General features: G+C 37.1%; 1 protein-coding gene across 2 annotated transcripts in view; it reads left to right on the top strand.

The window, feature by feature from the left end:
• The window catches only part of UHRF2 (ubiquitin like with PHD and ring finger domains 2), a 95,487-nt gene that overhangs the window by 60,836 nt on the left and 7,103 nt on the right, over positions 1-27,548 (top strand). For both annotated transcript variants that reach the window (XM_076361601.1, XM_076361602.1), the window contains exons 6-10: positions 6,729-6,915; positions 10,955-11,078; positions 11,460-11,567; positions 15,461-15,565; positions 25,404-25,510. In XM_076361601.1, the coding sequence (XP_076217716.1) occupies positions 6,729-6,915; positions 10,955-11,078; positions 11,460-11,567; positions 15,461-15,565; positions 25,404-25,510 (631 nt within the window). The remainder of the gene's footprint in view (positions 1-6,728; positions 6,916-10,954; positions 11,079-11,459; positions 11,568-15,460; positions 15,566-25,403; positions 25,511-27,548) is intronic.

Below are 27,548 nucleotides of genomic sequence, written 5' to 3' on the forward strand. Positions count from 1 at the left end.
GATTTTTTTGGTAAGCTGTCTTGCCTTTGTTCACTTATGCAAAGTGCACGTCAGTTGAGCTGTATGCTGTAAGCAGTATACCCTTTACCTCTGGACTGTACTTACATCCCCAGTTGTACTTTGTATTTAAAATTTTAAAATAGATATGCATATATCTATAAACACACACACAGTTACCTTAGCTTATATGCTATGAAAAGCTGCAGATTTTTGTTACAATAATGGCAGATGAAATTCAAAGAATTAATTGGCCTTAAATACTCTGTGAGATTGTTTTAAGCACAATCAGAAAATGCACTGACTGTTTTTGTCTATATTAAACTACTGTCCATATCCTTTCTAAAAAGTAGAATGCCTACTTTGGAAATAATCTTCATCAGATAAACAATGTAGGCTACCTCTGCAGAAAAATTGTTATTCCTTGAGCATGGCCATATGGTAGTTAGGTTTTGTATGTGTAAATTAAGATAAAAATGTGTATGACATGTCGATATATGTTTAGCAGTTACAGTTAAAAATAAGGTAGTTATTTTCAAATTATTTAATGGAAATCTAAATTCTGCAGCCCAGGAAAAGAGTAGGGCCAAACTTATTAGAAAATTATATTAGAAAATTATATTAGAAAATTAGAAAACTAAGAAGCGACATACTTGTAAATATGTTTCAAATATTTATATGCAAATCAGAAATAAGACCTAGATATCAACATATATTACTTCCATCAGAATCCAAATTTGTGCTATGGACATGAGATAACTCCTCTTGCAAAAGAAGAGAATATGAAATGAGATATGCAACTAAACCCTACAGTGTTGGTAGGGATGAACAGACCTGTCTTCATGTGAGCAATAGTGCAGATATAATTAGTGCATTTTACTTACGACATGGTTAAAGCAGAAATGTGAAAAGTTAGTCATGTCATGAAAATGACAGTTTGTAGTTTGTTTGTATATTGAAGAAAGTTGAAAACTCCAGGTGTTGTTTAACTGAACTAAAATATGTAGACCTTTTTGCTTTTTTCTTCTTTAAAAAAAAATATTATTACTAACCTTTGATCTAAGAAACTGGTTATGTAACTGAAAACAGTAAATTACATAGGCCTAAACAACCTGTCATGGTAAGAGATACAGAAAAATATGCAGTTTCTTTTTGCCTATTATTTATTGGATGACGTAGTCTAGTGACTTTCTATTACTATTTGGATAGTATGCAGGTAAGTCTTCTAGGCTAGACTTTAGTAGAAGCAGTACACTGAGAAATTTTGGCTTTCTTTTTAAGTGTATCTGACCTTTGTCTTTGAGGCTTTGTAAAATAACCATTGCTGGTAGCCGTACACATTTACTCCTCATGTTTTCCAGTCAGTACATCTCACTAGACCTTCTATCTGTAGCTGGTAATTTTCCCTCTTCAGTGGTGGTTCTTTTATGTTCTTCAGCTTTTGTGTTTTTTCTGTTTAAAAAAAAAAATTCAAACTGCAGTGTTCTAGCACTTCTTATCATAGAATGGTTTGGGTTGGAAGCGACCTTTAAAGATCATCTAGTCCAACTCCCCTGCTACGGGCAGGGACATCTTCCACTAAATTGGGTGGCTCAAAGCCCCATCCAACCTGACTTTGAATGCTTCCAGGGATAGACCATCCACAACTTCTCGGGGCAACCTGTTCCAGTGTCTCATCATAAAAGATTTCTTCCTTGTATCCAATCTAAACCTACCCTCTTTCAATTTAAAACTGTTGCTCCTTGTCCTGTAACTACAGGCCCTGGTAAAAAGTCTTTCCCTGTCTTTCTTATAGGCCCCCTTTAAGTATTGAAAGGCAACAGTAAGGTCTCCCTGCAGCCTTCTCTTCTCCAGGCTGAACAAACCCAGCTCTCTCAGCCTTCCTTCATAGGAGAGGTGTTCCAGCCCTCTGATCACTTTTGTGGCTCTCCTCTGGACCTGCTCTAACAGGTCCATGTCTGTCTTGTGCTGGGGTCCCCAGAGCTGGATGCAGAACTCCAGGTGGGGTCTCACCAGAGCAGAGTAGAGAGGGAGAATCCCCTCCCTCGACCTGCTGGCCACGCTTGTTTTTATGCAGCCCAGACTATGATTGGCTTTCTGAGCTGCAAGTGCTCATTGCCAGCTCATAGCCAATTTTTTGTCCTCCAGTATCCCCAAGTCCTTCTCTGCAGGGCTGCTCTCAATCCCTTCATCCCCCAGCCTGTACTGATACTGGGGATTGTCCTGTGCGGGACCTTGCACTTGGTCTTGTTGAACTTCATGAGGTTCACATGGGCCCACTCCTCAAGTCTGTCAAGGTCTCTCTGGATGACATCCCTTCCCACTGATGTTATCAACTGCACCACTCAGCTTTGTCATCCACAAACTTGTTGAGGGTGCACTCCATCCCACTATCTATGTCACTGATTAAGTTATTAAATAGTACTGGTCCCAGTACGGACCCTTGAGCGACACTGCTCATTACTGGTTTCCACTTGGACATTGAGCCATTGGATGCGGACCATCCACTCTTTGGATGCGGCCATCCAGCCAAGTCCTTATCCATCTAATAGTTCATCCATCAAACCCGTATGTCTCCAATTTAGCAGCAAGAATGTTGTGAGGGACCAGATCAAAGGCCTTACAGAAGTCCAGGTAAATGACATCCATAGTTCTTCCCTTGTCCACTGATGCAGTCAGTCCATTGTAGAGGGCCATTGGATCAGTCAGGCACGATTTGCCCTTGGTGAAGCCATGTTGGCTGTCTTTAATCACCTCCCTGTCTTCCATATGCTTTGACAGGTCTTCCAGGAATCTCTGTTCTATGATCTTACTGGGTGCTGAGGTGAGGCTGACTGGTCAATAATTCCCAGGGTCCTCCTTTTTAGCCTTTTTAAAAAAGGGTGCAATATTCCTTTTCCTCAGTCACCAGGGACTTTCCCTGACTGCCATGACTTTCCAGATATGATGGAGAGCGGTTTAGCAACTACATCAGCCAATTCCTTCAGGACCCTGAGATGCATCTCATTGGGTCCCATGGACTTGTGTATGTTCAGGTTCCTTGGATGGTCTCGAACCTGATCTTCTCTTACAGTGGGAGGGACTTCATTCCCCCAGTCCTTGCCTTGAAGTTCAGGGACTTGAGAGATGTGGAAGAGTGATGACCAGTGAAAACTGAGGCAAAAAAATTGCTGCGGACCTCAAGCTGTCTCCATGTTGGTTGTCACTAGTTCTCCTGTCTTACTTATGGGGGCAGAGAGGGGGATCGGGGGGCGGGTACATTTTCTTTAATCTTCCTTTTCTGACCAACATACTTGTAGAAGCCATTCTTACTATTCTTTGCATCCCTTGCCAAATTCAGCTCCCAACTGTGCCTTAGCTTTCCTGATCCCATCCCTACACATCCAGGCAGCATCCCTACATTCTTCCTAGGATACATGTCCCTGTTTCCACTGCCTGTGCATTTCTTTCTTATGCTTTAATTTGACCAGGAGGTCCTTACTCAGCAATGCTGTTCTCCTGCACTCCTTGCCTGATTGCTCACACATGGGAATCGAGAGCTCTTGTGCTGTAAGAAAAATGTCCTTAAAGAGCTGCCAGCTCTGTTCTGCTCCTTTATCCCTGAGGGCAGTTTCCCAGGGGGGTTCCATCCTGTAATTCCCTAAACAACTGAAAGATCACTCTCCTAAAATCCAAGGTCTTTGACTTTTCACCTGGCCCATATCCCTCGAGATGTGAATTCCACCAGGGCATGATCACTTCAGCCCAGGCTGCCACCGATCTTGACCTCTGTAATTAGTTCATCTGTGTTGGTAAGCAACAGGTCCAGTAATGCTTCTCCTCTGGTTGGGCTGTCTGTCACCTGGATTAAGAAATTATCCTTGATGCTCTCCAGGAGGCTTCTGGACTGCTTACAGCTCGCTGTGCCGCTTATGCAGTGGATGTCAGGGTGACTGAAGTGCCGCAGCTGGATCAGAGCCTGCGAGCGCGATGCTTCCTGCAGTTGAAGTAAGAACATTTTGTCAACAGGCTGCCCTTGATCGGGTGGCTGGTAATAAACATCAGCCATGAGGTTTCCTTTGTTAGCTTGGCCTCTAATTTTCACCCACAAGCTCTCAACCTGTTCGTCACTGTTTTTCAAAGACAGGTCTGTGCAATCAGTCCACAGAGGGCAAATCACCCACCCCACCTTCCTTGCCTGTCCCTTCTGAACAGTTTATAGCCATCGATTGCAGCGCTCTGGTCATGTGATTTGTCCCACCAAGTTTCAGTGACAGTGATTAGATCATAGCTTTCCAGCTGCGCAGTTGCTTCCAATTCTTCCTGTTTGTTACTCATGCTGCATGCATCGGTGTAGAGACATTTCAGCTGGGCTATTGACTGTGTCACCTTTTTAGAGGAACACGCCCAAATTCCTTTGATGCATTTCACAGGTGTTTCCCTGTTGGTTCCTAACACATCGGCAGCCCCTGACTCTTCTTTGTTACCCAAAACTCCATCCCCTTCCCTCTCTAAGTCTAGTTGCTTCCACCTTTGAAGATAAAAGTATTCTTCAAGGTCCTCCAGAAGGACTGCAGATATAGCACAACACTTGGCATTCCAGTCCCCCTTTCTTATAAGACTTTCAGTCTGGAGTTTCTCTCCACAGAGTTTTTACACTGATATCTTATCCGTGTGGATCAAATTTTCTGTAAAGTCTATTCAGCTGGGAGGGCAAATGTTTTCACAGCAGGAAGGGGCTGGGATTTCTGGAAACCCTTAGTCATTCCTTTCCTTCTCAGTACACTTAGGAAAAACGTAAAAGTATCCAGAACTCCTCTGGATACATCAGGGATCCACCTCATCTTTCTATTCAAGAATCAACTCCTAAAAGAAGTATTTACTTTGATTGCTTATGTTATACAAGCAAACTAACTTACAAGGAACTGATAAGCTATACAGCTTCTGAAGGCAGGAACTTAGACAATGACTCATGGTGAAGAAAAGTAAAAAAAAAAAAAAAAAAAGGAAGCTGAGAGAAGATGGAATCTTGTCCTTGAATATTGTTCTCTGGTCAGAGAAACCTGGGGTAGTTCTCCATGTTTGGTTTTGACAAATTCTAATCTTCCCTAAAAATGTATCAGCAGTCCTTTAGTATGAAAAAAATTATGTATTTTCCGAAGGGTTAAATCTTTCATGGGAACCGGCAGTGTTTTCTTAAATATTATAATTTGTTGCTTGTGCCCTTCTCTTTTTGTCTAGTATTCTGTCTGCTTAGCCCTTGTGGAATAATCTGATATTCATGCTGCCTCCGAAGGGCTGTAGGGGGTTTTGGGTTTGGGGGGGTTGTTTGTTTTCATTTTTGTAGTGGGACTGCTCTTCAAATTCCTTATTAATGAACTTGCTTGTGACATCATGGACATATTCAGTAAGGCTTTGTCCCAGAGAATGAAAGTGTTATTTTTTCATACGACTAATGACTTTTGGGTATTTTTGGCAAAGATTATGACAGGGATAAGTTTGTCTGTCCTTACCACACTGTCCTTCTAGGCCAGTTGCCCTTTTGAGTAGACATTGTCAAACAGTTCGGAAGTTCCTCAGATAGTTTGCCTATGAACTTACAAGAAAATTTATTCCAAATGTTGGTATTTCAGCTGTTTCAGTTTCTGAACTTCTATAACCTGTGGGGTTTTTTTCTTCCAGAATGGTACTCGAAAGAACATTTTCTGGCCCATTCTAAACTTTAAGAAAAATGTTCTTTCTGTTATCTCAGTTGTCTAGATTCTTCAGCTTCCTACTTCCAACTCCGAACTCTCAAATAGTCTTTCTGGTCTTCCCTGTCTTCTGATTCAAAGCCAATTACTTCTTTCAGATAAAATACTATTTCCAGAGAAGTTTGGAAGTACTCTATTAATTATTGTATTAGACTAGTTTAAACTCAAATTCGCTTCCATGGCATTTCTAGATGACTTTTGCACAGAACATACAAATGAAATTTTTTTTCTTTTAATGTTGGAATTCTTTAGGCTGTGATCAAGTTCTCTTCTGAAGTCTTCTCTCATTTCTCTGAACCTTCTACTTTTTTTGAACATTTCTCCTTCAAGTGTTAATTCTGCTACAAGTATTCAGTGTTTCTTCCCTCTCCTCTTTCATACCTAGTTTAGGCTACTAAATTTTTTTCTCTTGTATAAAAGCATTTTTCCCTGATTGAGGAACCAATGCCAATGGTTTTGTTTCATAGTGGGGTTCATGGGTCCAAATTTCCAAGTGAACTGGAACAGAAAGTTAGTGTTTCTTTGTGTGTAAACTAAACTGCTGCTGTGAAACAACTGGTGATTTGGGGTTGTCTGTGGTCTCAGACTACTAATTCTTCTATCCAACTGTAAATTTAATTTAAGGGGAAGAGAGCTGTTCCAAGTTGTAGTTTCATCTTCATTTGACTATTAGCAGTTACCTAATTGGAATTTCTTCATGGCTGTATTTAAGACGACTCCAACTAGAGATAGTGCAAGGCTACATCTGTAGGGAGAGTGTGCAGGTGGCATGTTGGGAACACGACAGGACAAAATAAGAGAAGCTGCTGATTAGTCATTTTCTTTACTGCTTGTTTATACAGCAGAAGAAATCCCATTAGCCTAGATAGTCAAATACCTCATTGTAAGAAAAAAGCATTTTCAAGAGGGCAGTGTTGATGTGTAGAAATATTTTTTTCCTGTACATTAATGCACTTTTCTAAGATACATGGCATTTGACATTTTCTTTGTTTTTGACAGGAAAAAGTGGCCCTGAATGCAAGCACTGTAGGGCTGATCCAGATAAGGAGTGCCGTTTTTGTTCATGTTATTTGTGTGGTGGAAAACAGGATGCTCACATGCAGCTCCTGTGTGATGAATGTAATATGGCTTATCATATATACTGCCTGAACCCTCCCTTAAGCAAGATACCAGAAGATGAGGACTGGTAAATATACAAGGATGATTTACTTATCTATATTGCCATTCTGTACATGGTATCTTTTTGTTATTTGCACCTCATGAGAGACAATACTGAAGAATTTTTTAAATTCTGCTCTGTTTTTCATCCATCTACTTAATATAAACCTTATGTTTTCTGTCAAGGTAGTTCTTTTAAATCATTCACAAAGGGCTAGTAGTAAGCTTTAATGACCATTATGGGGTTTCAAAACTGGTATGTTCATTTTATTCATTATGATCATTATGATCTTCTGTGACATTATCTGATCTGATTATGTTTATCAACAGTGGCTGTTCCCCAGCTTTTTAATTTTGTTCAGGCTTCACTGCTTGAACAATTCTCTTACGTTCACCCTCCTCTTTCCTTTCATCCTCTGTTCCTGTTGCTGACCCTGTGCCCTTCCTGTATCTTCTTGTTGCCTCTATTCCATTCATTTCTCCTGCTGTGGGAGGACCACCACCTTGCTACTCTTCATTTCTACTGTCCCTGGTTCTGCAAGCAGGAAAACCAAGCTAACTGGCATTGTTAAATCAAGATAATTGTATTTTGAAGTGAATCTGCATGGACCCATTAGCAGCCCATTAAGTTATCTTGGGCTCTGTACTATTTTTTGTCTTTATTAGCTGTCTACAATTTACACTGTTCATATTTATCACCTGCCTGTGACTTACATGAGATGCTTATCCTTTATAAATGAGTAGTAAGTAGAACTTTATTCTAATAAAGTTTTCCATTACATAGACATCAATAAATGTCTAAGATGTCTATGGGTACATTTCATAGAATCTCTTTGGACCTTGTGATTAAATTTTATATAAAAATCTGTGTAAATGCTTTGGAAGTTTTAACATTCTCTGGAAATAAGTAACTCAATCTCCTATACCATAGTGGATGCCATAATAGGTTTGTTTATTGGTCAGTGCCCAATTGTCTGCGTGTTTTCTGGGGCATTGCTTGTTTTCTGAACTCCTTCTGTGTTTATGACAATGTGTGATTTAGTGATTGCGACCATTAACATTGATATGTGTTTCTCAGTGTGTGTATTTGGCCACAGGGATACTGTTGTTGGAAGTTGATCTTTTTCCCATGAAATTTCTGCACTGGGAAGAGTTGTATTCACTGTTTTTGGAGGAACTGCTGGCTTGAAACACTGTCTAAAAAATATTTTCAGTACCTACTAGAAATATGTATGGGTCACTGGAACTAAAAATAGCATTTATTTGAATATTGTCTTTGTGCCTTCCACTTCTTGCATATGCAAAATGATTACAGTGTTTGTTTAGCAGTGTTTATTACACAGCATGTTAGTCTGAACTATCCCCAAGTTTTCAACTGTCAAGGCAGACTGGTCATCTGTGCATGACATCTTCTTGCTTCCTACTACTTGTCAACATAAGTGAGTTGATGTCACATGTTGGAAACTGTTCTTAACACACAAGTGGTTAATTACTGACTCCAAGCCATAGGCAGTATTCTTACCTGATTGCACCTGACCTTTGGATATAGCAGCTGAGAAGTTCTTTTTTGACTTCCTTGATTCAGAATATTCAATGAGACCATCTGTCTGGAAGTACACATCTGTTCAGTCCATCCATTCTTCAGTTGCCCCTTACTCTCAGAACCAGCTCTAATCCAGTACTCCAACAACAGTAAAGTCCATCTATCTTCCAGTTCTAGTCCCAGGAAAGTTTCTGATAGAGAAAATATATATGCTTCAAGTCAGTGACCCCCCTCCCATAAAACCCCCAAATCCTTTGTTCTACTTGGAAAACAATTTATTCTCTCTAGTTTCTTCTACACCCTCAAATACACAGAAGGTTTGATAGGCACGTCAGAATACTGATACTGAAATCTCACCAGCCATCAGTGTCGCTTTAGCTAGTGTGTTAAGATTATCTTGGCCTGCTGGGTGCTTCAAATGATTTTTCAGATTAGGTATTAGTGTTCTAGTCTTCACTGGCACCCATTCTTTTTCAAAAGCTTCTTATGAAACATTCTTATGAGTTATCCTACTCCTATTTCAGAGGGCTACAGAGAAAGTTTGAAGAACAGAAATTTTTTCAAAGTGTAGTCATTACTGCTTGGATCTCCCTATCCTCTTCCATTAATATCACTATGACTGCACTGCATAAGTCCCCAGGACTGTTTTCGTCCATACAGAAGATTCGGTGCTCTGTAGACAACCACACAAGAATTAAATTGACTGACAACATGGTCTTTAGAGTCCCTCAGGTCATATGTTAAGTGCACTTTTCGACCCTTCCGCTTACATTTCTGGCAAAAAAATTGATTTCCACAAGTAGTAGCAGTTTAATTCATATAATAAAAATGTCTTGAAAAATGGCTGTCAAGATTTTTAACTTGTTTCTGTTTGCTGTGTAATGATATGACTCTTAAGATTTATTCATGTAAGTAGATACCTACATCTGTGGATGAAGTCACTGGGTGGGAGAGGTACTGTTATGGAGCTGGCTTGTGACAGTTAATTTTGGGACACTTAGTGATGCCAGCCCTGTGCAGTCTTAATGCTTGGTCATATGTAGAAGGAGTGCAGTTGCACTGGGCAAAGCAGTGTCTCCTACCAAAGAGGAGGTCTGTGTTCGCCCTTCTTGCATACTAGCAAAGAGACATGTCTGTCTGATCCTTAACTTATTGGCAGATTTTGTTTGTTTTAGAAGTGGAAAAATTTCCTTTTAGTATTTTTATAGTGTAAAATTTGGCAAACTCTCTACAGGGGGTAAGCCTGCAGTTTGGGAAAGGATGATAAGTTTCTCTTCCAGAGATCAAGCCACTCTATATGAGAAATACTATTTAATATTCCATACAAAACTCAGTTTAAAAAATATTAAGGTAGTATGGTTACCCTATCAAGAAGCAGGGAATGCCATAGTTAATTCACCTTTTAAATTTGCATTATGTCATGTTCCTTCTTTTAATTGGTCATTGCATACTTTTTTTAAAACAACTGTAATATCATTCAAAATCTTAGTGTTAGACAATTTCAGCATCTTGTATTATTTTTAATTTGTTTTTATCCACATAGCTTCATTGTCTTAATGGTTCAACACCTTTATTGACACAGTGAAATCTGTTCCTGTGGACATTAATCATTAACTCTTCTATTCATATCCACACACAAAAGTTAATTAATAAATCCAAAACAGTAGTAGTAGTAGTAGTAGTAGTAGTGGTAGTTATCTAAACTAGGTTATCAGTGTAGATCAGGCTTCCTCCACTAGTGGCGTATGGGCCAAACCCAGCCCATGGGAGCCAGAAACGTGGACAATTGCATTTGCATTGGCATTTCTGGAGTGGGATAAAAATGTTATTAGAAGCAGCAAAAGGACCAGTGTATTCCCTTTCGCTCTCTGCTGTAGTCACTGCATACTAGTATCTCCTACTTTCCTAACAGGATGGCTTTGTGTCAGGTGGAATGAGTCTCAGAGCTATATTCCAAGTAGCTTCAGTGTTGTGGAGTGAGTGAGTGTGTGGGTGCATGTGTGTGTGCATGCATGTGTGTGTGTACGTGTGTGTGTGTCTACACACATTACATGATACCTTGGCTTGTTTGACATTCAGCTGTCTGCAGTGACATTTATTGCACTAGAAGCAAAAAATAAGGGTAGAGTGGGCAGGACATAGAAACAAACCATGAGTACGGGTTAGCAGCGTACTCTAATCTCAGCTGTCTTCTCCTTTACATGATCTAAATGAAAGAGGACAGAATGAAGAGAGAATACAGGAGACATGGGGACTTCTCACATACAATGTGAGAAAGAATAGTTAAATGTTTTGCCTCTAGCACTCTACCTTCAAAGATATTGAAATGCCCTTTTTAAAAAGTTGACTATTTGTTCATGCTGGGTTCATTTTTTAAGCCATAGGCTTCAGCTGCTTAAGACTGGTATATGCTTGCTAGCTTGAAATATTCAGTCAAGATAAAAAAATTGACACTATTTTGGCTACAAGAAATGTATTGCCATTATTATGAAGTAATTGAGAATTTACTAAAACCTTTTTTTAGGTATTGTCCTTCCTGCAAAAATGATTCTAATGAAGTTGTAAAGGCTGGAGAAAAGCTCAAACAGAGTAAAAAGAAAGCAAAGATGCCATCTGCCAGTACTGAAAGCCAGAGAGACTGGGGCAAGGTAGAGTGTATTTTAGAAATAGCTATTACTCTGATTGTTCATGTATGTGCTACATCTATAATTCTACTTATATATGCACTACACAAAGTTCAGTACTGGGTTGCACAGACAATAAGACAATGTTTAATCCTGCCCACTATCTACTGGCAGTTAAAGCAGTGGAAGAAATTATTAAGGTGACTAGAGGTAAAAATAAAAAAACCAACCCCGATCCCTCCCCCAAACCTTAAACACATATTAATTAACATTCCTTTTAACAATTGTTAACATATTTCAAAGTATATGTTTGTTATAATGATCAGATTTTGTGATATCTGCATTGAATTTGCAGGTAGTCTTCAATATTACAATACTAATTCATTTTGTCTGATGTCTTTTTAGGGCATGGCCTGTGTTGGTCGCACTAAGGAATGCACTATTGTTCCTTCAAATCATTATGGACCTATACCTGGTGTTCCCGTTGGGACAACGTGGAAATTCAGAGTTCAGGTATGTTGTTTTAGTATTAGCTGTAGTTGAAGTAAGAAAGCATAATAATAAATGGGTTGGGCACTAAAATAAATTTAGATTGGCAACTGCATTTTCACTAGGACTAAACAAAGCAAATACATTTTGATTCTAATACTGGAAGTGATGCCAATAGTAGTGAAGGTTGAAGTGTACTGATTTTACAATACAACTTAATAAGAAGTCTGTTGTCATTAGGATAAACAAATTTCACGTGTTAAAATTCTAAGTGGGATACTTAGTGAATAGAGTCGAGTATTTTCTGAAGTGTACTTCACATGGACTGATTATCCCACTTAAGAGATGTAGACTGTAGATTTTGAAAACATTACATGATATCACTGTAAATTGACTCCAAAAACCAAAAAATTGGTTTTTTTGGTCATACGTAATGGATGTCCAAATCTTCTTTTAGGCTGATGAACAGCTTAAACCAATGTAAGCCTGTACCGCCATTGAAATTAGCTGTCCATTCAGCCTTTGCTGTTTCTTGCACTATCTCATTCTCTGTTGCAGATATTTCTTAGGCTGTATGGTAAACTAGATTGGTAAAAAAACCGGCAGAAAAATAATCCCATCTGGGATAGGAGGGGAGTTAATTTTCCCAGTCCATTTCACATTTTGGTTAAATATGCAGAGTGCCAATACTCAGAGGGGCAGGAAAAAACAAAGCAGGGAGGATGGGACAGCTTTATTTTGTGCCAGTACTGATTTTTTGTGGTTTCGAAGTGTCCAGCAAACTGCAAACTTACTTCTGTTTCCCCCAGCCTTATCTGATAGCACTGATTTTTGTTTTATCTTTGATTTTTTTTATTGTCATTTTTAGTCATGGAAATACACACTTCTTTACTTTCAAAATTGGTTAGTTCTTTGTCTCGTGCATGTGTAAAGGATTGTAACTGAATGTTTTCCATCATACCTGGAAGAATAGAAACAGGTTTTTTTAAACTGCTTAAAGAGGGACAAGCCAGGAATCAAAGCCTCTTCTGATTTGTTTTCTGAACTTTTCATCACCTGCTTTCTCATGAGAAGAAAACAGATGTTTTATTATTCAGTTGGTAGAAGAGAACACTTAGCAGGCAATTTTCCTCTGATGGTGGTGTCTTCCAGTACTGTGTGAAGAATTCTGGATTTGGAAGGCCATGCAAGTTTTAAGGCTGATATGGTTAGCAGCAGACATTTTCTCCTTAGCAACAGGGTCTCTCCTTGGTAGAAATCACAGTGACGCAGTTGAAACCTAGACTAGTTCTTTTGATCCTTTCTCACCTTGATGTCCATCGTCAATACAAGCCTTAGATGAAACAAATGAAATTCATAATGTAAAATTATGCTGTTCATCATACCATCGTATACAAAATGACTTGCTTAATAGGAAAACTAAATTTTGATTCTTTGGGATATTTCATTGACCTCTCCTGTGTTTGAAGAACTTTTTTGTGAAAGTAATTAACATAAATAGTTATCTTTTTGTTGGCTTCCAGATTAAGTAAAGTCTCAAGAGTAAGAGGAGTTTCTAAAATCACTTATGCAAACTCAAAATCTCAAAATCAAGTTTTATTTTCACTGCTTCAACAGTAATTGAAATTATTAGTTCATCTTTTTGTTAGGGATTCCATTGGTAACACAAAAGCTAATAGTTTTCAGATCTTTCTGGTGCTGGTAATAAAAAGGAACAGAATTAGAGCACTGCTTTTGTCAGAAAATTAAGCAGAGAATGCTAATTTTTATATATATATGTGTGGACGAGACAACAAAAGGCAATTACCATTTCTACATAATTATTTAATTTTGGGTACAAATGAAATACTTTGTCCTTTTTTTTTTTTAAGATTGAAATGTTTGCTACGTAGGAAGTTAAATTACACTTTTGTTTCTCATATGACTAGTCTTTTGTATGAGAAATGAGTTTGTCTCGGCAAATCTATGAGAATTTAGAGACTATAGTTTCTTTATTTCTGATTTGCGTAGTTTTTTATGACACAAACTCTCTTTTCCCTAGAAGGAAATTGACTAAGTATTGCTTCTGGAGAGAGCATCTGAAGAGCATCTTTGGCATGAATTACTTACCAGAGTTCATCTTTGGGGTGAATCACCTACCAGAAACCTAAATTTAATTGATAAAACCTGGAAATGAAAGAAGGGAGGGAGGAATGAATGAAAGGATGTTTGATACAGCAGGAAAGAGAAGCGCAATAGTGGGGCCTTTTTATTCAGCATACTCATAAATGGTCTGGAAAAATTGGCAAATAGCTGATAAAGTTAAGTGAGAGTGCTAAGTTGTTGTGGATAGTAAACATGGGGTGGGGAACAGTTCTATATAATTTGTAATGGGCTTTCAGCTACTTATTCTTCTTCTTATTCAGGAAAGAGATCTTCTAATAGTTAATTTTGAAAATATGTCATCTTAATACCCAGTAGTGATCAAAAAAATAAATCAAGTGTTAAATTATTGTGAAAGGAAGGGTTGGGAAAATCAAATATATTATTATGAACAACAATCAGGATGATTAAAAGAATGGAATGGTTTTCATTCCTGGAAAGACTTTTCATTCTGGAAGAATGTTGAAAACGTAGTATAGTATAGATGGCTACAAAATGATGTACAGTATGAAAAAAGTGATTAGGGACCAATATACATACTTTTGTAATGCAAAAGAAAGGTCATAAAAAAAGAAAGGTCAGCTGCCTACTTCAAAATGAACAAAAAAGTAGCATTAGTCCATATGACAAGCAGTAGTACTGTGAACTCTTTTCTCTCTTGGATACTATGGATCCAAAAGTTTTAAGTAGTTTAGGAAGTCTGAGCCACAGACAGCTGGATGCTGAGAAATTGTGCAAGGAAGTACCATTGTGTCCTTGCATAGTTTTCATACTGTGCACAGCTCTTGTCTGTTGTTAGGGACAGCGTTTTTGGCGAGCTGGACCTTTGATCTGATGTACTGTATTATGAAAGTACAAGACTATAGCAGAAGAATATAAACTTTCATGGAAGTTGCTTAAAAGTGTAGGTTGGGAAAAGCAGTTCAGGAGTGGAAGAGGCAGAATGAGAAAAGTCAAGGTCTGAAGGAAGGTATGAAGGTAGGAAGAGGGATCCTAATTGATTTTCTGCTGGGAACGTAATTTAATATGCAGCCTCTTTTTTATTCATAAAGGGTTTTGTGTTTTTTTTTAAATATAATTTGGTAGTTTGAAACACTTATTAAATAAATTTTTGTGGGAGAGATGTTCCAGCAGACTTTAATAATATTGCCAGTTTATGGTACAGCTGGAGCTCTCAGCTGGTCTGGTTGCAGTTTAGTTGCACATTCATTACCAGAGAGTTATCCTGGTTGGAGAACTAGCTTATGATCCATAAGTTGTTGCAATGGCTTCTTCTGTTTCTTAGGCAGTGTGATAATATTCCTCTGAGTTGGTCACATTTACAGTGTGTTACCTTATGTGTACCTGACATAATGATCTTTACATGGGTCACTGTCATCTTCCTTAGTTAAGAATTGTAAAATGTTACCAAACTGGCAGATCTCTCATCTGCTTTGGATTGTTCTAGATGACTGTGCAAGTGGAGTATAGCCGTGAGTACAGTCTTAAATACTGCTTATGGAAAGAATCGTGGAGATTTTGCCCGAAGAAGAAAGTGTACCTTTATATCTTCCAGTGTCACCACTGTCTTACATTGTCTTTCCATTTTTTGGGTGTCCTTACTTTTGGCTTTTCTTCCTTAAAAATAAGTCTCACCTTTAATAGCAGTCTTACATTAACTATTTACACAGACACCCCTGTACAATATTTTAAGCAAAAAGCTGATTGTTAAAAGTGATTGTAGACGGCTGGTTGTTTGAAAAAAACGCTAGAAACTGGCTTTTTTCTGTTGCCAGGTGAGCGAAGCAGGTGTTCACAGACCACATGTGGGTGGAATCCATGGACGCAGTAATGATGGGGCTTATTCACTTGTATTAGCTGGAGGATTTGAAGATGAAGTGGTATGTCATTTACGCAAGCAACAGTTTTGCTGTTCTAATTTATCAATGTTTGTAAAGATAGAGTTATGTTTATTGTTGATGCTAAAACTAATGCTTATGCAAATATGACCATAAAAAAAAAACCTACTACTGATAAACTGAATAGTTTTTAGTAATTGGGAGAGAAATATGTAAGCAAACCTTTTTTAAAGAATGCTTATGCTCATACTTATGCTCAAGCAAATTATCTAAATTACAGCTGAATTTTACATTGATCAGGGTAGTTAAATTCCAGTATACTTTTGGAGTCTGAATTTAGTATTTAAAATCTGATAGTGTAATTATATGCAAATAATATGTTTTATGTTCTGCTTTGGTCATGGTTTTTATTGCTTTCAAGACAGATAGATGCCTCTTCCTTTGGGTTTGTTGTGTTTCTAAATATGCGATACATTTATTTTAATGAAACAAGAATAAAAGGTACATGTTACTTGATTCTGTGAAGTTCTGAAGGTTCTTGACTCCTACTGATGAGCTCTTTCAGAACTTCTTAGGAAAGTCTCAATATCTCGTATTATGATCCCCAAAGGTGCTGCAAAAAAGTTCTACTTTGATGTTAACATCTAAGTAGAGCAACGAAAGCAATTATGCTGCTAAACAAAACCGTAACTGCATCTGACTTTCATCTCGTGATGTTGACCAACATTTATGAATAGATTACTGTTCTCTGCAATTAAATAATGTTTACACAGGGTACATCCCTTCCTGCAGTTCTGCTCCATCAGGTGGATTTTTGAATCATGCATCAGGTGAAGGATAAAGCAGTAAGCAATCCGTTTTTTTAAAACATGCATAGCTGTTAATCACAAGGGAAAAGGCATTGGAGAAGGAAATAAACATCTGAAATAGCATCAGAATGTCATGTATTCTTTGCTAACAGCATGTACCAGCTGCTGCTGCTGCAGAGTATTGCCTCTGAAAGAGTCTGTGTCTCTTTTTGAACAAGTCACAAGAGGAGGTACTTGGTGTTGGGATGCATTACTACGCCCTTAGAGTCAACCCCAACCCAAGCTCTAGGACCCTTAGCCAGTGGATCTTAAGAATACTGTTGCTCAGTAGTTGTACCTGCTATGTTGGGATGCTGCAGACTCCTTTTTTTTCTTTTTGGTGGTGATACTGATGTTCCCTCATTTCTGCTGCTGTAATTATTCAATTCAAAATATTTAATAAACTTAATTGGATCCTTTGCATGTCTTTTCAAGTTCACCTAAGTGATGTTGTGATCATGTGTTTTTGTGGACACCTAAGTACTGTCATAGTCTAGGTGACATATATAATTTTGAAGAGGCATAGTTGTGGAGAAATATTGCAGAAGATAGCCTAAATTTGTATGAATGTCAGCCTTTTCGCAATTCTCTAAACTAAGAATATGAGTGGGAATTTTTTTTTTCCAAGTGCATTTTTGGAATTAGTTTTTCTTCAGTTCTTTTTTCATATACCAGATTTTATTTCCCAATTTACTTCCATTTTCCCTGTTTTTTGGAAAAGGTTGAAATTAAATTCCTATAAGAATTTCCACAGAAAAATCAAATTCTGTACTTACAAGTATCCTCAGTACAGCATCTCATTCCAGGAATGAAACTGTTAAATAAAAGTTCAGATAAAATCCTCTGCTCACGTTTAGTCACTTTATTGTATGAGATCAAGAAAAGAGACGTGACTCTTACTTGAATTTCAACGGTATTACGTAGGTACCTGTGTTTAAGTTTTCACAAAATTGAGAAATAAATACATTTTGGAAGACTGTTTTACTGTATGTTTATAAACTTTATGCACTATTTATGCACACTGCTGACATGTGCCATCTTAATGCTCTTCTTGTGGCTTTAAATTAACAGTTCACTATTGGGGTAAAATAATTGCAAAAATATATTGCAGGAAATAGAATTCATTGTCGAACTTTCAGATCATGCCATTTTTATGCTGTGCCTTTGGAAACTTACAATCCTGAAGACCTAGGCTTGTTTGCAACTTTGCTCAAGTTAGGATGTTCTGGATGTATTGGAGTGCTCAGTAATGAGTTCTGTCAGTACAGGATCTGCCCTCAAGATTGAGAAGGGGTACAGTCATAGTTTACAAAATGAACATTGGGTGAAATTGTTTTGCACATGAAGCTTAACCTCATTCTTAATTACATGCATATAAAATATTTGCACATTAATCTCTCTCTTGTAAATGTTTAACCCTGAATTTTAGTGACAAGTTACATGGCTTACCTATTTAAGATACGGTATTACAGTAGTTAGCTTTAGAGTCTTGAATATGTTAATATTGCTGATCTCCTGGTCTTGTTCTTGATAGTTACCATAATAGGAACATTAGCTGAAGAAATTGAGAGTCTTTCAGGAATTTGAAATCTAAGAATTATTTCAGAATAGACTAACATTTAAAAACTACATCTTGGATATTAATGGTGATTGTGCAATCACAGTGTTCATGATAAAAGTATTTTGGCTTGTCTGTTCATCAAATCAAGTAGCTGAAGAAATTTCACTTTTGTGTTGAAAAATCGCCCTCCTATTTTGTGTCATTTTTATGTATCAGGGTTAAAACTGCTGTTTATTTTCAAAAGTTTCAAGATCCATGTTTCTGCTGGGTTGAGCTAGTGTTGTAAAGATGGTAAATTAATTGTGTGGTGTGCTTAGTTTAACGTGAACAAAGATTGTTTCTTCTTCAAGTGCTTTTGCATACAGGATCAAATGGGAAATCTCTGAACTGAGATTCAGAATCTCTTGGAGAATAATACCTTCTGTGATCATTCACATCCTCTTGTAAAAGATTCTGAGAGTATAAAAGAGAATAGCATCTCTAATGACTTAAAAGGGACCCCAGGCAAATATACTCGTTGCTTAGGTTTGTTGATTATTTTATACCAAACCCATTCAGTGCCTGGAACATAGCATTCACAAACCACTTCATGGAATGGCTTGCTGTCCATTTTAAATATTCTGTGTCTTTACATTAATCTTGTGTTTGGGTAATCAGTTCCAAGGTGTTAGTACAACTGTTATTCCACTTGTTTGAAATAGTCCAATTGCAAATAACCATTATATAGCTCACTAGCTTTGCTTGAGCCCTGTGATGAGGATATAGCATTTCAGAACCTCTGCTCACTGTGCATTGCACAGTGAAAGCACTTGATCAGTTCCACCAGAGGCAAAGGTGCAGTGCCAGTAGTGTAGTGAACTGCATAGTTAAAGGGCTTTAAATCCAAATCAAGTGGCAATAGGAGCCTCATGTCTGAGTCAGTGTTTTATATCCAAAGACCGTTGTCACTAGCAGTTTACCTAGATATGTGTGAATGACCTGCCACTTTATTAACCGGTTTGCTGGGTTTACCCGCGTCATCTGAATCCAGTGTGAGCCCTGGTACAAAAGAAATGTATATAAATTTTCTGAATTTTCCTATATAAATTTTCTGAATTATCACGCCATGCTAACTACGTTACCAAGGGAACAGTTCCTTTCAGATTTTCCCACCTCTGTTTTATATGACTGAGAATCCAACATAACAAGTTCATTACAGCCATTTACACTGAGAGTCTCTCTATTGTGAGTCACCTGGATTGAGTATGTAGCTGAAAACCTGATGCTTGACGCCATGAAACTTGCTGTTTTCAAAACATCACGTTTCCAAAGGTCTGAATGCCCTACTGGTTTGGGACCTGCTTGGAGCTCCAATGTAGTGTGAAAAAAATTGAGTATCTCACTATATGATAGCTGCCAAATATCTTCCTTTTCACTCAGATGTGTTATTTGTCTGCTCTTGTTACCTCCAATACTAAGGACATAATTGACATAATTTGTAGGGCAGTAGCTTTAATACTTACTTCTTACCAGTGTTTCAGATTTGCAGGACAGCTCCTATTCTGCAACAGTCTCCTCTCCATCTTTTCTGTTATTCCATATTGTTAGCTATCAGTCCATACAAAATGCTAATTAATACTAAAAAAAAACCTTTCGTGCATTATTTTCTGAATTTCATTGTCTCCTCTGTACCTGCATTATATTCAGAATTACTTTCACATTCTGAAAAGCCTTATTTTGTTACACAGAAGCTTTTTGTCATTTTTTACTGCTAGTACTACATCTGTCAAAGTAGTCTTGTCTGCCTATTTGTCAGCTTCTTTCATAATGGGGTGTGGAATCTGTGTCTATACTGCTCCTATCTGTGCTTTTCCAAAGTTCATTTGCAGGATTTTGCATATCTGGTTGTTTCTAAAGCATTGAAGAACCCATTTGACAGAATGATAAAGCAGATTAAAAAGTAGAAATTAATGTTGCCAATGCTTAGCAAAGCACCATTTAGCTCTTTTTTATATTTCATGCTTTCCAAGAAACATTCTGTCTGCAATAGTGCCTTAGGTCAAGGACATAGGCCTTGGTTTCTGTCTGTGAATGCCTAACATACTGAGATACGCTCTTTCTGAAATTCATACATTTTCAAGAGACATTAGTCATATTAGTGCAATATATGGAGTATAATCAGTCTATTCCCTTCATAAAATTCTGAAGGATCAGCATAATTCTGCTAATCTTTGTTGTGTCAAACCATGAGTTTCTTGCTGGACTTCATAGATTTTTCACATGAACACTTAAAAAATTAATTCTTAATATAGTAATCATTTATTTAAATACAGGAAATAAAAGGAGGATGAAAGTAACAAATTCTAATTATATGTATAGAGATAAATGAATGTCAAATAGTAAGTGCATGTCTTTTAGACAGGCAAGATTTTCCTTGCCTTGCTTTAACTAGGATTATAGTAGGCTGATTAAATTACTCATACAGATTGCAGGATTTTTTGCCCTCAGAAGAACAATCAATCAGTGATCTCCAACAGATAGTCAAAGATAATTGTAATTAAAAAATGTTGTCTAAAAAACCTGTGTATCTCCTAAGTAATCTCCCACTACAGAAAAGGGTCTTTGACCTGAAAAGGCTTTCTGTGTGTTGTATCTTTGGTGAACCTGGTTTGAAGTCAGAAGTGATTTTGAACGGAGCAGAAGATAATGAATCCAGATTGGGTAGCCTGAATTGTTTACATATTAATGTTTAGTTTAAAGTTCTGGAAATCTGCCATTTTGGCACTGAGAAAGAAAAACCTCAGAAAGTGGTGCACATACAGTAGTTGTCTACTATTTTCATTTGGGAGTTATTTTTCAAAATGTTGACCTACTTCCATCACCTGTTAGCCACCTTCTGCTGTTTCCTGCTTTGAAGCTGTCTTACTCCAGATCCAGATTGGCTAACACTAAAATGGTTAAATGTTTTCATTGTGGTGGAATATGCCACGACGCTGTCAGGTTCTTGCTGTCAAGGCCGGTTGCGGGGAACACTGAGAAACACTGATTATGATATATTCAAGCTCTGCACTTAATGCAAGGGTTTTTTTATTGATTCATAAATGAAATATGTAATTTACCCCTTCCTTTTTAATTGGCACCTTTTACTGCAGTGCTAAACCATGAAATTATCAAAAATAAATCAGCCAATTGGGCAGATAGACCAATTCTGTCAGCACTTATATGCATACAGACCTGTGAGACTTTAATGGAGATGAATGATGACATGATTCAGTTCCAGGTATCCCTACTACTAGGGAAAGAAAATCCTTTCAAATGTAATTGTCTGATAGTTAATATTTGTCTTGGATTTAATAACTTAATTTAAAAAGACAGTGCTTTTTTATTTTGCTTTGTCATCTTAGCCTTTATTCATCACGTTTTACTGAGGTAAAACTGATGAATTGAGGGGTTGATGAACTGATGAAATTTTGGGGTTTCTTGTATCAAAAAAGCCAGTAAGGCTTGCTTTTTTTGTTCAGAAAGAAGGTTGAAGCTCATCTAGAAAATCTGTTTGTGTTCATAATAGCATATTTTACTAACTGATAAATGCAGTTTTTGTGTGTATGTTGGGACCAGACTTTGAAATCTGACCATAATACCAGAGGTGTTAATGGAAAAAGAAAATAATTGACAGCTATCTTGAGATAGCTGATACTCCAGTAACTTGAAGTAGCTATGCCCCTGTCAGCTGCTGCATAAAGGCAACCCATAGAAATAATGTGGTCGAACGCTTAGGTGGAATTCAAAACCTTACTTTTTTCATTCTCCATTATCTTTTTGTTAGACTTAAGACTGATTATGTAACATTGAAATAGTGAAGTATGATTTAATATAACTGACCATCTGCTTATGTTGCATGTCTGAGGCTGACTGGCTTATAATACTAGAGCTTTGGGCTCATCTTCCACTCAAATGCCTCAATATGAGATACTGGGTCAATGCTACTGTGGCTGAAGTTCATTTGCTATATAACGTGATCAAACTTTACAAACAGGACAGTTAAGAAATAACTTTATGGAGACAACATAAGAAAAAGAGACATACAGAAGGCATTAAGAGAAGACAATAACAAAGGTCTTACTATCTGTTAAAAGAAAGTTTTGGTTCAAGGAAGTTGAATTAAGCTGTGGAAAGCAGAAGAGAAATGGCAGGATTACATATTTTAAGGTAAGAAAATGGGGAAAGGTAGGAGGAAAGAAGAGGAGAGAAGGGAAAAGATAAGACTGTTTTAATAGCCTTTTTGACAGTTATTTTGTTTCTTAAAGAAGAACATACAGACATCAATAATTCCTTTTGCCAAATGTTTTCTTTAACTGTTGAATGCAGAATTTACAGCAGTATCAGTATCTTTAAGCTCTGCTTTCTGATCCTCTTGAGAAAAAAAGTAACTTTCCACCTTTACCGGTTGCATGCAGGCTGCCAGTTGAACATTGTAACAGGTAGTAGGAAGATACTGCATTGTGTATAGATAGACTCAGAACTCAAAGCTATTGAGAAATTGTTTTAATGAGTCATTACTCATCGAAAGATCCCAAATAATAAGCTGTGTGAATACTCCTGGCATACTCCACTTTCAAAGTAAAACACCGTAAGCATGATGGAAGTAGGTTTTGTAGGTCTCCCATTAGGTCTCCAGACTACCAGTATCCCCATTTCACTTCTACTTGTCATGGGCTGTATTCATATCCACATTTATTCCACTCTAAGGACTCTGTGTCTGTGCATCACTTACTCTTGCCATTCTAGATTTTCTCTCTCTGCAAGCTCTTACGTAGTCTCCTGAGTTTTCTTCCTCTCCTTGTTTAGGAGTTGCTGTCATTATCAGAGGTTCAAAAGTCCTCCCATTTCTTTTCATCCAGTCCAGGTCAGCGCCATGTATGGCAAGATCTCTGTCATCTTCCTCCAATTTTAGCAGCTGTGTGTCTTTGTTTCCTGGAATGCTTCCCCCCCACACCCCCTACACCTGATGTGAAATAAGTGAGTGTAGTGCTGGGAAGTAGAGCAGAAATGAGCCTGCCTTACGCTGGGGGGTGTTAAAAGATGCCATCTTCTTGTTATTTGACCTTTAACAATTATGCTTCATAATTGTTCCATTTCTCCTCCATTTTCCTTCCCCTGGATTTCCAGTTTCCCCCAAATCCTTATAGTTTTGCTTATTTATGCATAGAACACTTGGATAATTAAAGAGAAGCAAATGTAACCTATCAGGTGTGGAATCTGTTCGAGAGGTGATTATGTATGCATAGGCCTTATATCCATGCTACCTCTTCAAGCACGATGTCTTCTGGTTGCCTGTGGTTAAAGAGTACCATCCAGAGAACCACTCAGTCTTTCTCTGAAGACATAGGAAATTTGATGTTTTTAGCCCTTTTGCATTTAACCCATTTTCCATAGAAGTGTGTTCCAGTAGTTAATTATGAATACTGTTGCATTTATGCCTTCTCACTTGAGTTTTTTTGGCTTAAGTCTATAGCGATTTGTCCTTGATTTATGTTTGTCTGTTGTGCCAAAAAAAAGTCTATTCAGTACTTTCTTCTCATGAAGATTGTTCTACCTAGTTGTTGATAAACAGAACAGTTTGTCAAGAACCTGTCTTGTCTTGTAAATAATTTTCTCCATTTTGCTTGCATATGTAGTGTTTCTGGTTTCCCTCTATTTTTTTACATTCTTATATAATGTCATTTCAATATTTGTCTCAACATTATGTTCTAAAAAGAGGGAAAAATCACCTTCCATTTTCAGTTTATGTCTTCTTGTTTGTACATCAAAAAACTGCCTTAGTAGTTTTCCCCACTCTGTCACACTATGAACATGTGTTCAGTTTCTTCTTTGTTATGACAGCCAAATCATTCTGAATTCATGACTTTCCAAGATACATCTTGCTGATTTTCTGAACTTGGCACAAGCTTCTTATTTAGTGTTAAAATGCGATTTTGTTCGAATGGGCCTGATTCATCAAGCAAATCCATCCCTATTCATATTATTATTATCACAATCATCTTTGTGTGATTTGCGCATTTTGTTTGCCTTGACAATCACTGAAAAAATAAGCATAGCTCAATTCTGTGATACCTTATTTTATACAGTTTATTTTACGTCCTTTCTTAGTAAATAGTTCTTGTTTTGTCAGTCTTTCATTCTTTTGAAGTTGTTTCATATATTGTCCTTGTACAACATCATTCTAATTCTGTTGTTTTTTAGAGATTCATTAAGCAGAATAAGTAGGCTGTTTTAAGAAAGGATATACCAGAGTTTATACATGTCTTTGTTAGGTTTTGAGTATTTTTTTTTAAACTTTATAGCACTTGCTTGTTATTATGTCTAGATAAATTTTGAACGAGAAATACTCTAATACTGCAGCTGAATTTCTGTTAGGTTTTCCCTATACAGAATAAAATAAACATAATTTCTATAATTAATCTATGGCCTTGTTCAACCAGCATTTCTCTTTCTAACTTTCTCTTTTTCCGCTATTGTCAGTCATGAAATATCTGTAACAGTCTTGCACTGGATCCTTAATAATGTCAGACTTTTAATAGTGGTAAGAAATTGACTGAATTTTACTACTGCATACAAGTATGTTCAGATTTTTGCTATAAAAATTCATATAAACATTATTTTCCTATTAAGTATTTATCTTCTACTGTTGCTTCATGCTTTATACAAAATTTGCATCTCCAAAGAGATATATTAAATGTATTTGTATCTTTCTAGAAATACTTGAATTTGCCAGGAGTAATATCAACGTCTGTGACATGTTTCCTAAAGAAAATAGTAATGCTGGCTTTACTTATGTGTATGTAGATTTTGACTGTTTTTGTGGTTCGTGGTAAAAGATTTTATCAACCTTCTTTCAATTTAAAGAAAGTTCTATGTAGGAAATATACTACAGAATTATATCAGCCTACAAAATGCAACTCTAAATGAGTTTAAGCTCTTACTAGGTCAGAAGAGCTGGGATTATTATTGCATTAAAGCACCTGCCTTGTACGTAAGGCAGAGCTGTTTGTACTTGTTAGCACTTAGCCCCTTGCACAAGCTGAAGTGATCCCTCCAAGGTATTTATTATGTATTTTACAAACATGATATTCTTGTAAAGTAAATGAAAGTTCTAGAGCAAGTAACCACTTGCTAGAATGTGTTCCCTTCCTCAGAAATCTTTTTTTTTTTTTTTTTTAAACAGCTTTTTAAAAGGTGTGAAAGTCCAATTTTTTAAGGCAGGCAATCTTTTAATAAGAATTTTCTGGTGAATATGTAACATCCAGACCAGTAGCTTTGTGCTGGCACAACTACTGTAGAAGGACAGTGACGCTGAAATTGAAAACACATCTTTCCATGCCTTGGAGTATAGTTTTTCTCTGTCTGAGTAAATAGAAATGACGTCACTTTTTTTTTTAAATTGAGTTGCTTTACTTTGGAGTGTTAAACAGAGGATAATCTTCTTGCACAGGATCGAGGAGATGAATTCACTTACACTGGGAGTGGAGGTAGAGATCTTTCTGGCAATAAAAGGATTGGAGAACATTCATTTGATCAGACATTAACACACATGAATAGGTAAGTTTTGAAGATAAAATTAAAAAGTATTCCAAAACAAAGAGCTAGGCTGCAGTGCTTTAATTTAAAACTAACATTTTGCTATATTCATTCACTCTTGTACATGCTACTTTTGTAAACAGTGGTGCCTCTTGCTGCTGAGAGGCATTTTATCAAGCATTACGTTTGTTGATTTAAAGAAACACTTGCACCTCAAATGAAATATGTTTCTATATTGCTGGTGTGGCTAGTAGTCATGTCTCTGGTTGAAATTGTATTACAATTTCCTTCAGAGGACTGTTTGAATTCAATGAGAAGTTTGTCAAAACTGTTGGGTGGAAGTTTTCTGGGTGTTTCTTTTTAAGTTTCTTCTTCAGTGATTAAATCAATTTAAGTAGGAAGAAAGCATATTCATTTTCCCATGTTAAAAGAAATCTTTCCTATTTTGCTAGCCCTTTCTTCCATCATCGTTTTCTGTGAAAAGCAAGGAATTAGGGTGTTGCTTTGTCAAAAACAGGTGCTTGAAAAAGAAAATATATGTCCAAAAGATGAATTAGAAATCTGCATAAAGTGTTTTTATGTCCTCTAAAAGCCTGCCTGAACAAAGAGTTCTCCATCTTTTTCTATTTCTAAGAGCATAATCTCTGTTACGCAACTGACCACTTAACACCTGTGGGGTGCTGAGATTGACCGAGACCTTTTCTTTGCCAGGTCTGCTTTTAGGTATGATGTGCTGCCCTGCTGTCAAGCAGTGTGGAGAGGGATTCTTTCAAGCTTTTTGGTGGTACTTAGAGGAGAGAGAGGAACAGCCTGGCTTGGCTGCTGAGAAAGGTGTGGGGGGAGAGAGAGAGGGGACGTGATGTGAACAAGAACAAGGAGGGAAGGAAGATGGAAGTAGATTTAAGCAATAGGTTTACAAGCATATTTAGTGAATAGAGCAAACTTGCTTTGGGAAACAGAATAAAAAGCTGGACTCCTTAGTCTCAGCATTTCTCTGCTCTGAGCAAATGAGAAATCCACTGGCAAAGCTTGCCTTGTAGCTTTGCAGGCGTTAGTGCGCAAGGAGTATGAAAAGGTGCTGCTCTTAGTTACTGATTTTGATACAAGTTTTCAAGCACTTTGATACTGAAGATTATGATGATTCCATGTAGTTGAATCAGTATTGGTTTTGCTTGTCCAGATATTTTTCCTTTTTTAAGTTTTGTTTTTATATAAGAAACATTTTTAAAGTCGGCATTGTATGCCTGTCTCTTACTGTTCTGTACAATATGGGTTTTATACTCGTACCATGGCTGTTTATAAACCGTAGTCTTCTGTTCTGAGATCCATGGTTTGGTTTGAGACTGATTCGGAAGGGTTTTCAATCCCTGGTCAAATCAGGCTGTGGTAGTAGAAATAATTTTGTTCGTTAGGGCAGCTTGGTCTAGTAGGTATTCACACTGTCTTGCTCCAGGTTTCTAGAAGAGGGTCTTCATGTAGTTAGTGGATAAAGGGATTTGCTTGTCCTTGAGTTAGCTACTATTATTTAACTCCTACTCTGAGGCAATTTATGTATTATGTGAGAGATTTAAATTACTTAGAGTTTTCTGAATGGTTACTATGTACTTTTTTCTCTATAGTGTTTTTCATCATATTAATTGCTTTTGTGTACACACTTGAAAAGCCTTAAAATCTGCAGTTAATGGGGAATAGCAATAGGGAAAGTTTGTCTTTTGTTATAATTTTTTTAATTCCCTCAATGCTATTTAGGAAGGGATTATTTTTTAAAATTAAGAATATTAAATCTAAAAGGATTGGTTTGTTTTATTTAGCAATATCAGCTGAGTTTTCATCTGGAACCTTGACAACAAAATTTTCTGTGTTCCCATTTTTTTTCTTACTATACATAGGTAGCCTGGATCTCATTGCTTCCATCAGTCCTGCAGTTGTTAAAAAATATAGTAAAAAGTTCTATGCCGCTTGATAAAGCGTAATTAGACAAGGGAAATGGATATGACTTAATTACATTAATTCTCAAAAATCTGTTGTGTGAAGCAATCTGGTTTATGAAGATTTTAAA

The sequence above is a fragment of the Aptenodytes patagonicus genome, chromosome Z (assembly GCF_965638725.1).
Source record: "Aptenodytes patagonicus chromosome Z, bAptPat1.pri.cur, whole genome shotgun sequence".
Taxonomy (NCBI): Eukaryota; Metazoa; Chordata; class Aves; order Sphenisciformes; family Spheniscidae; genus Aptenodytes; species Aptenodytes patagonicus.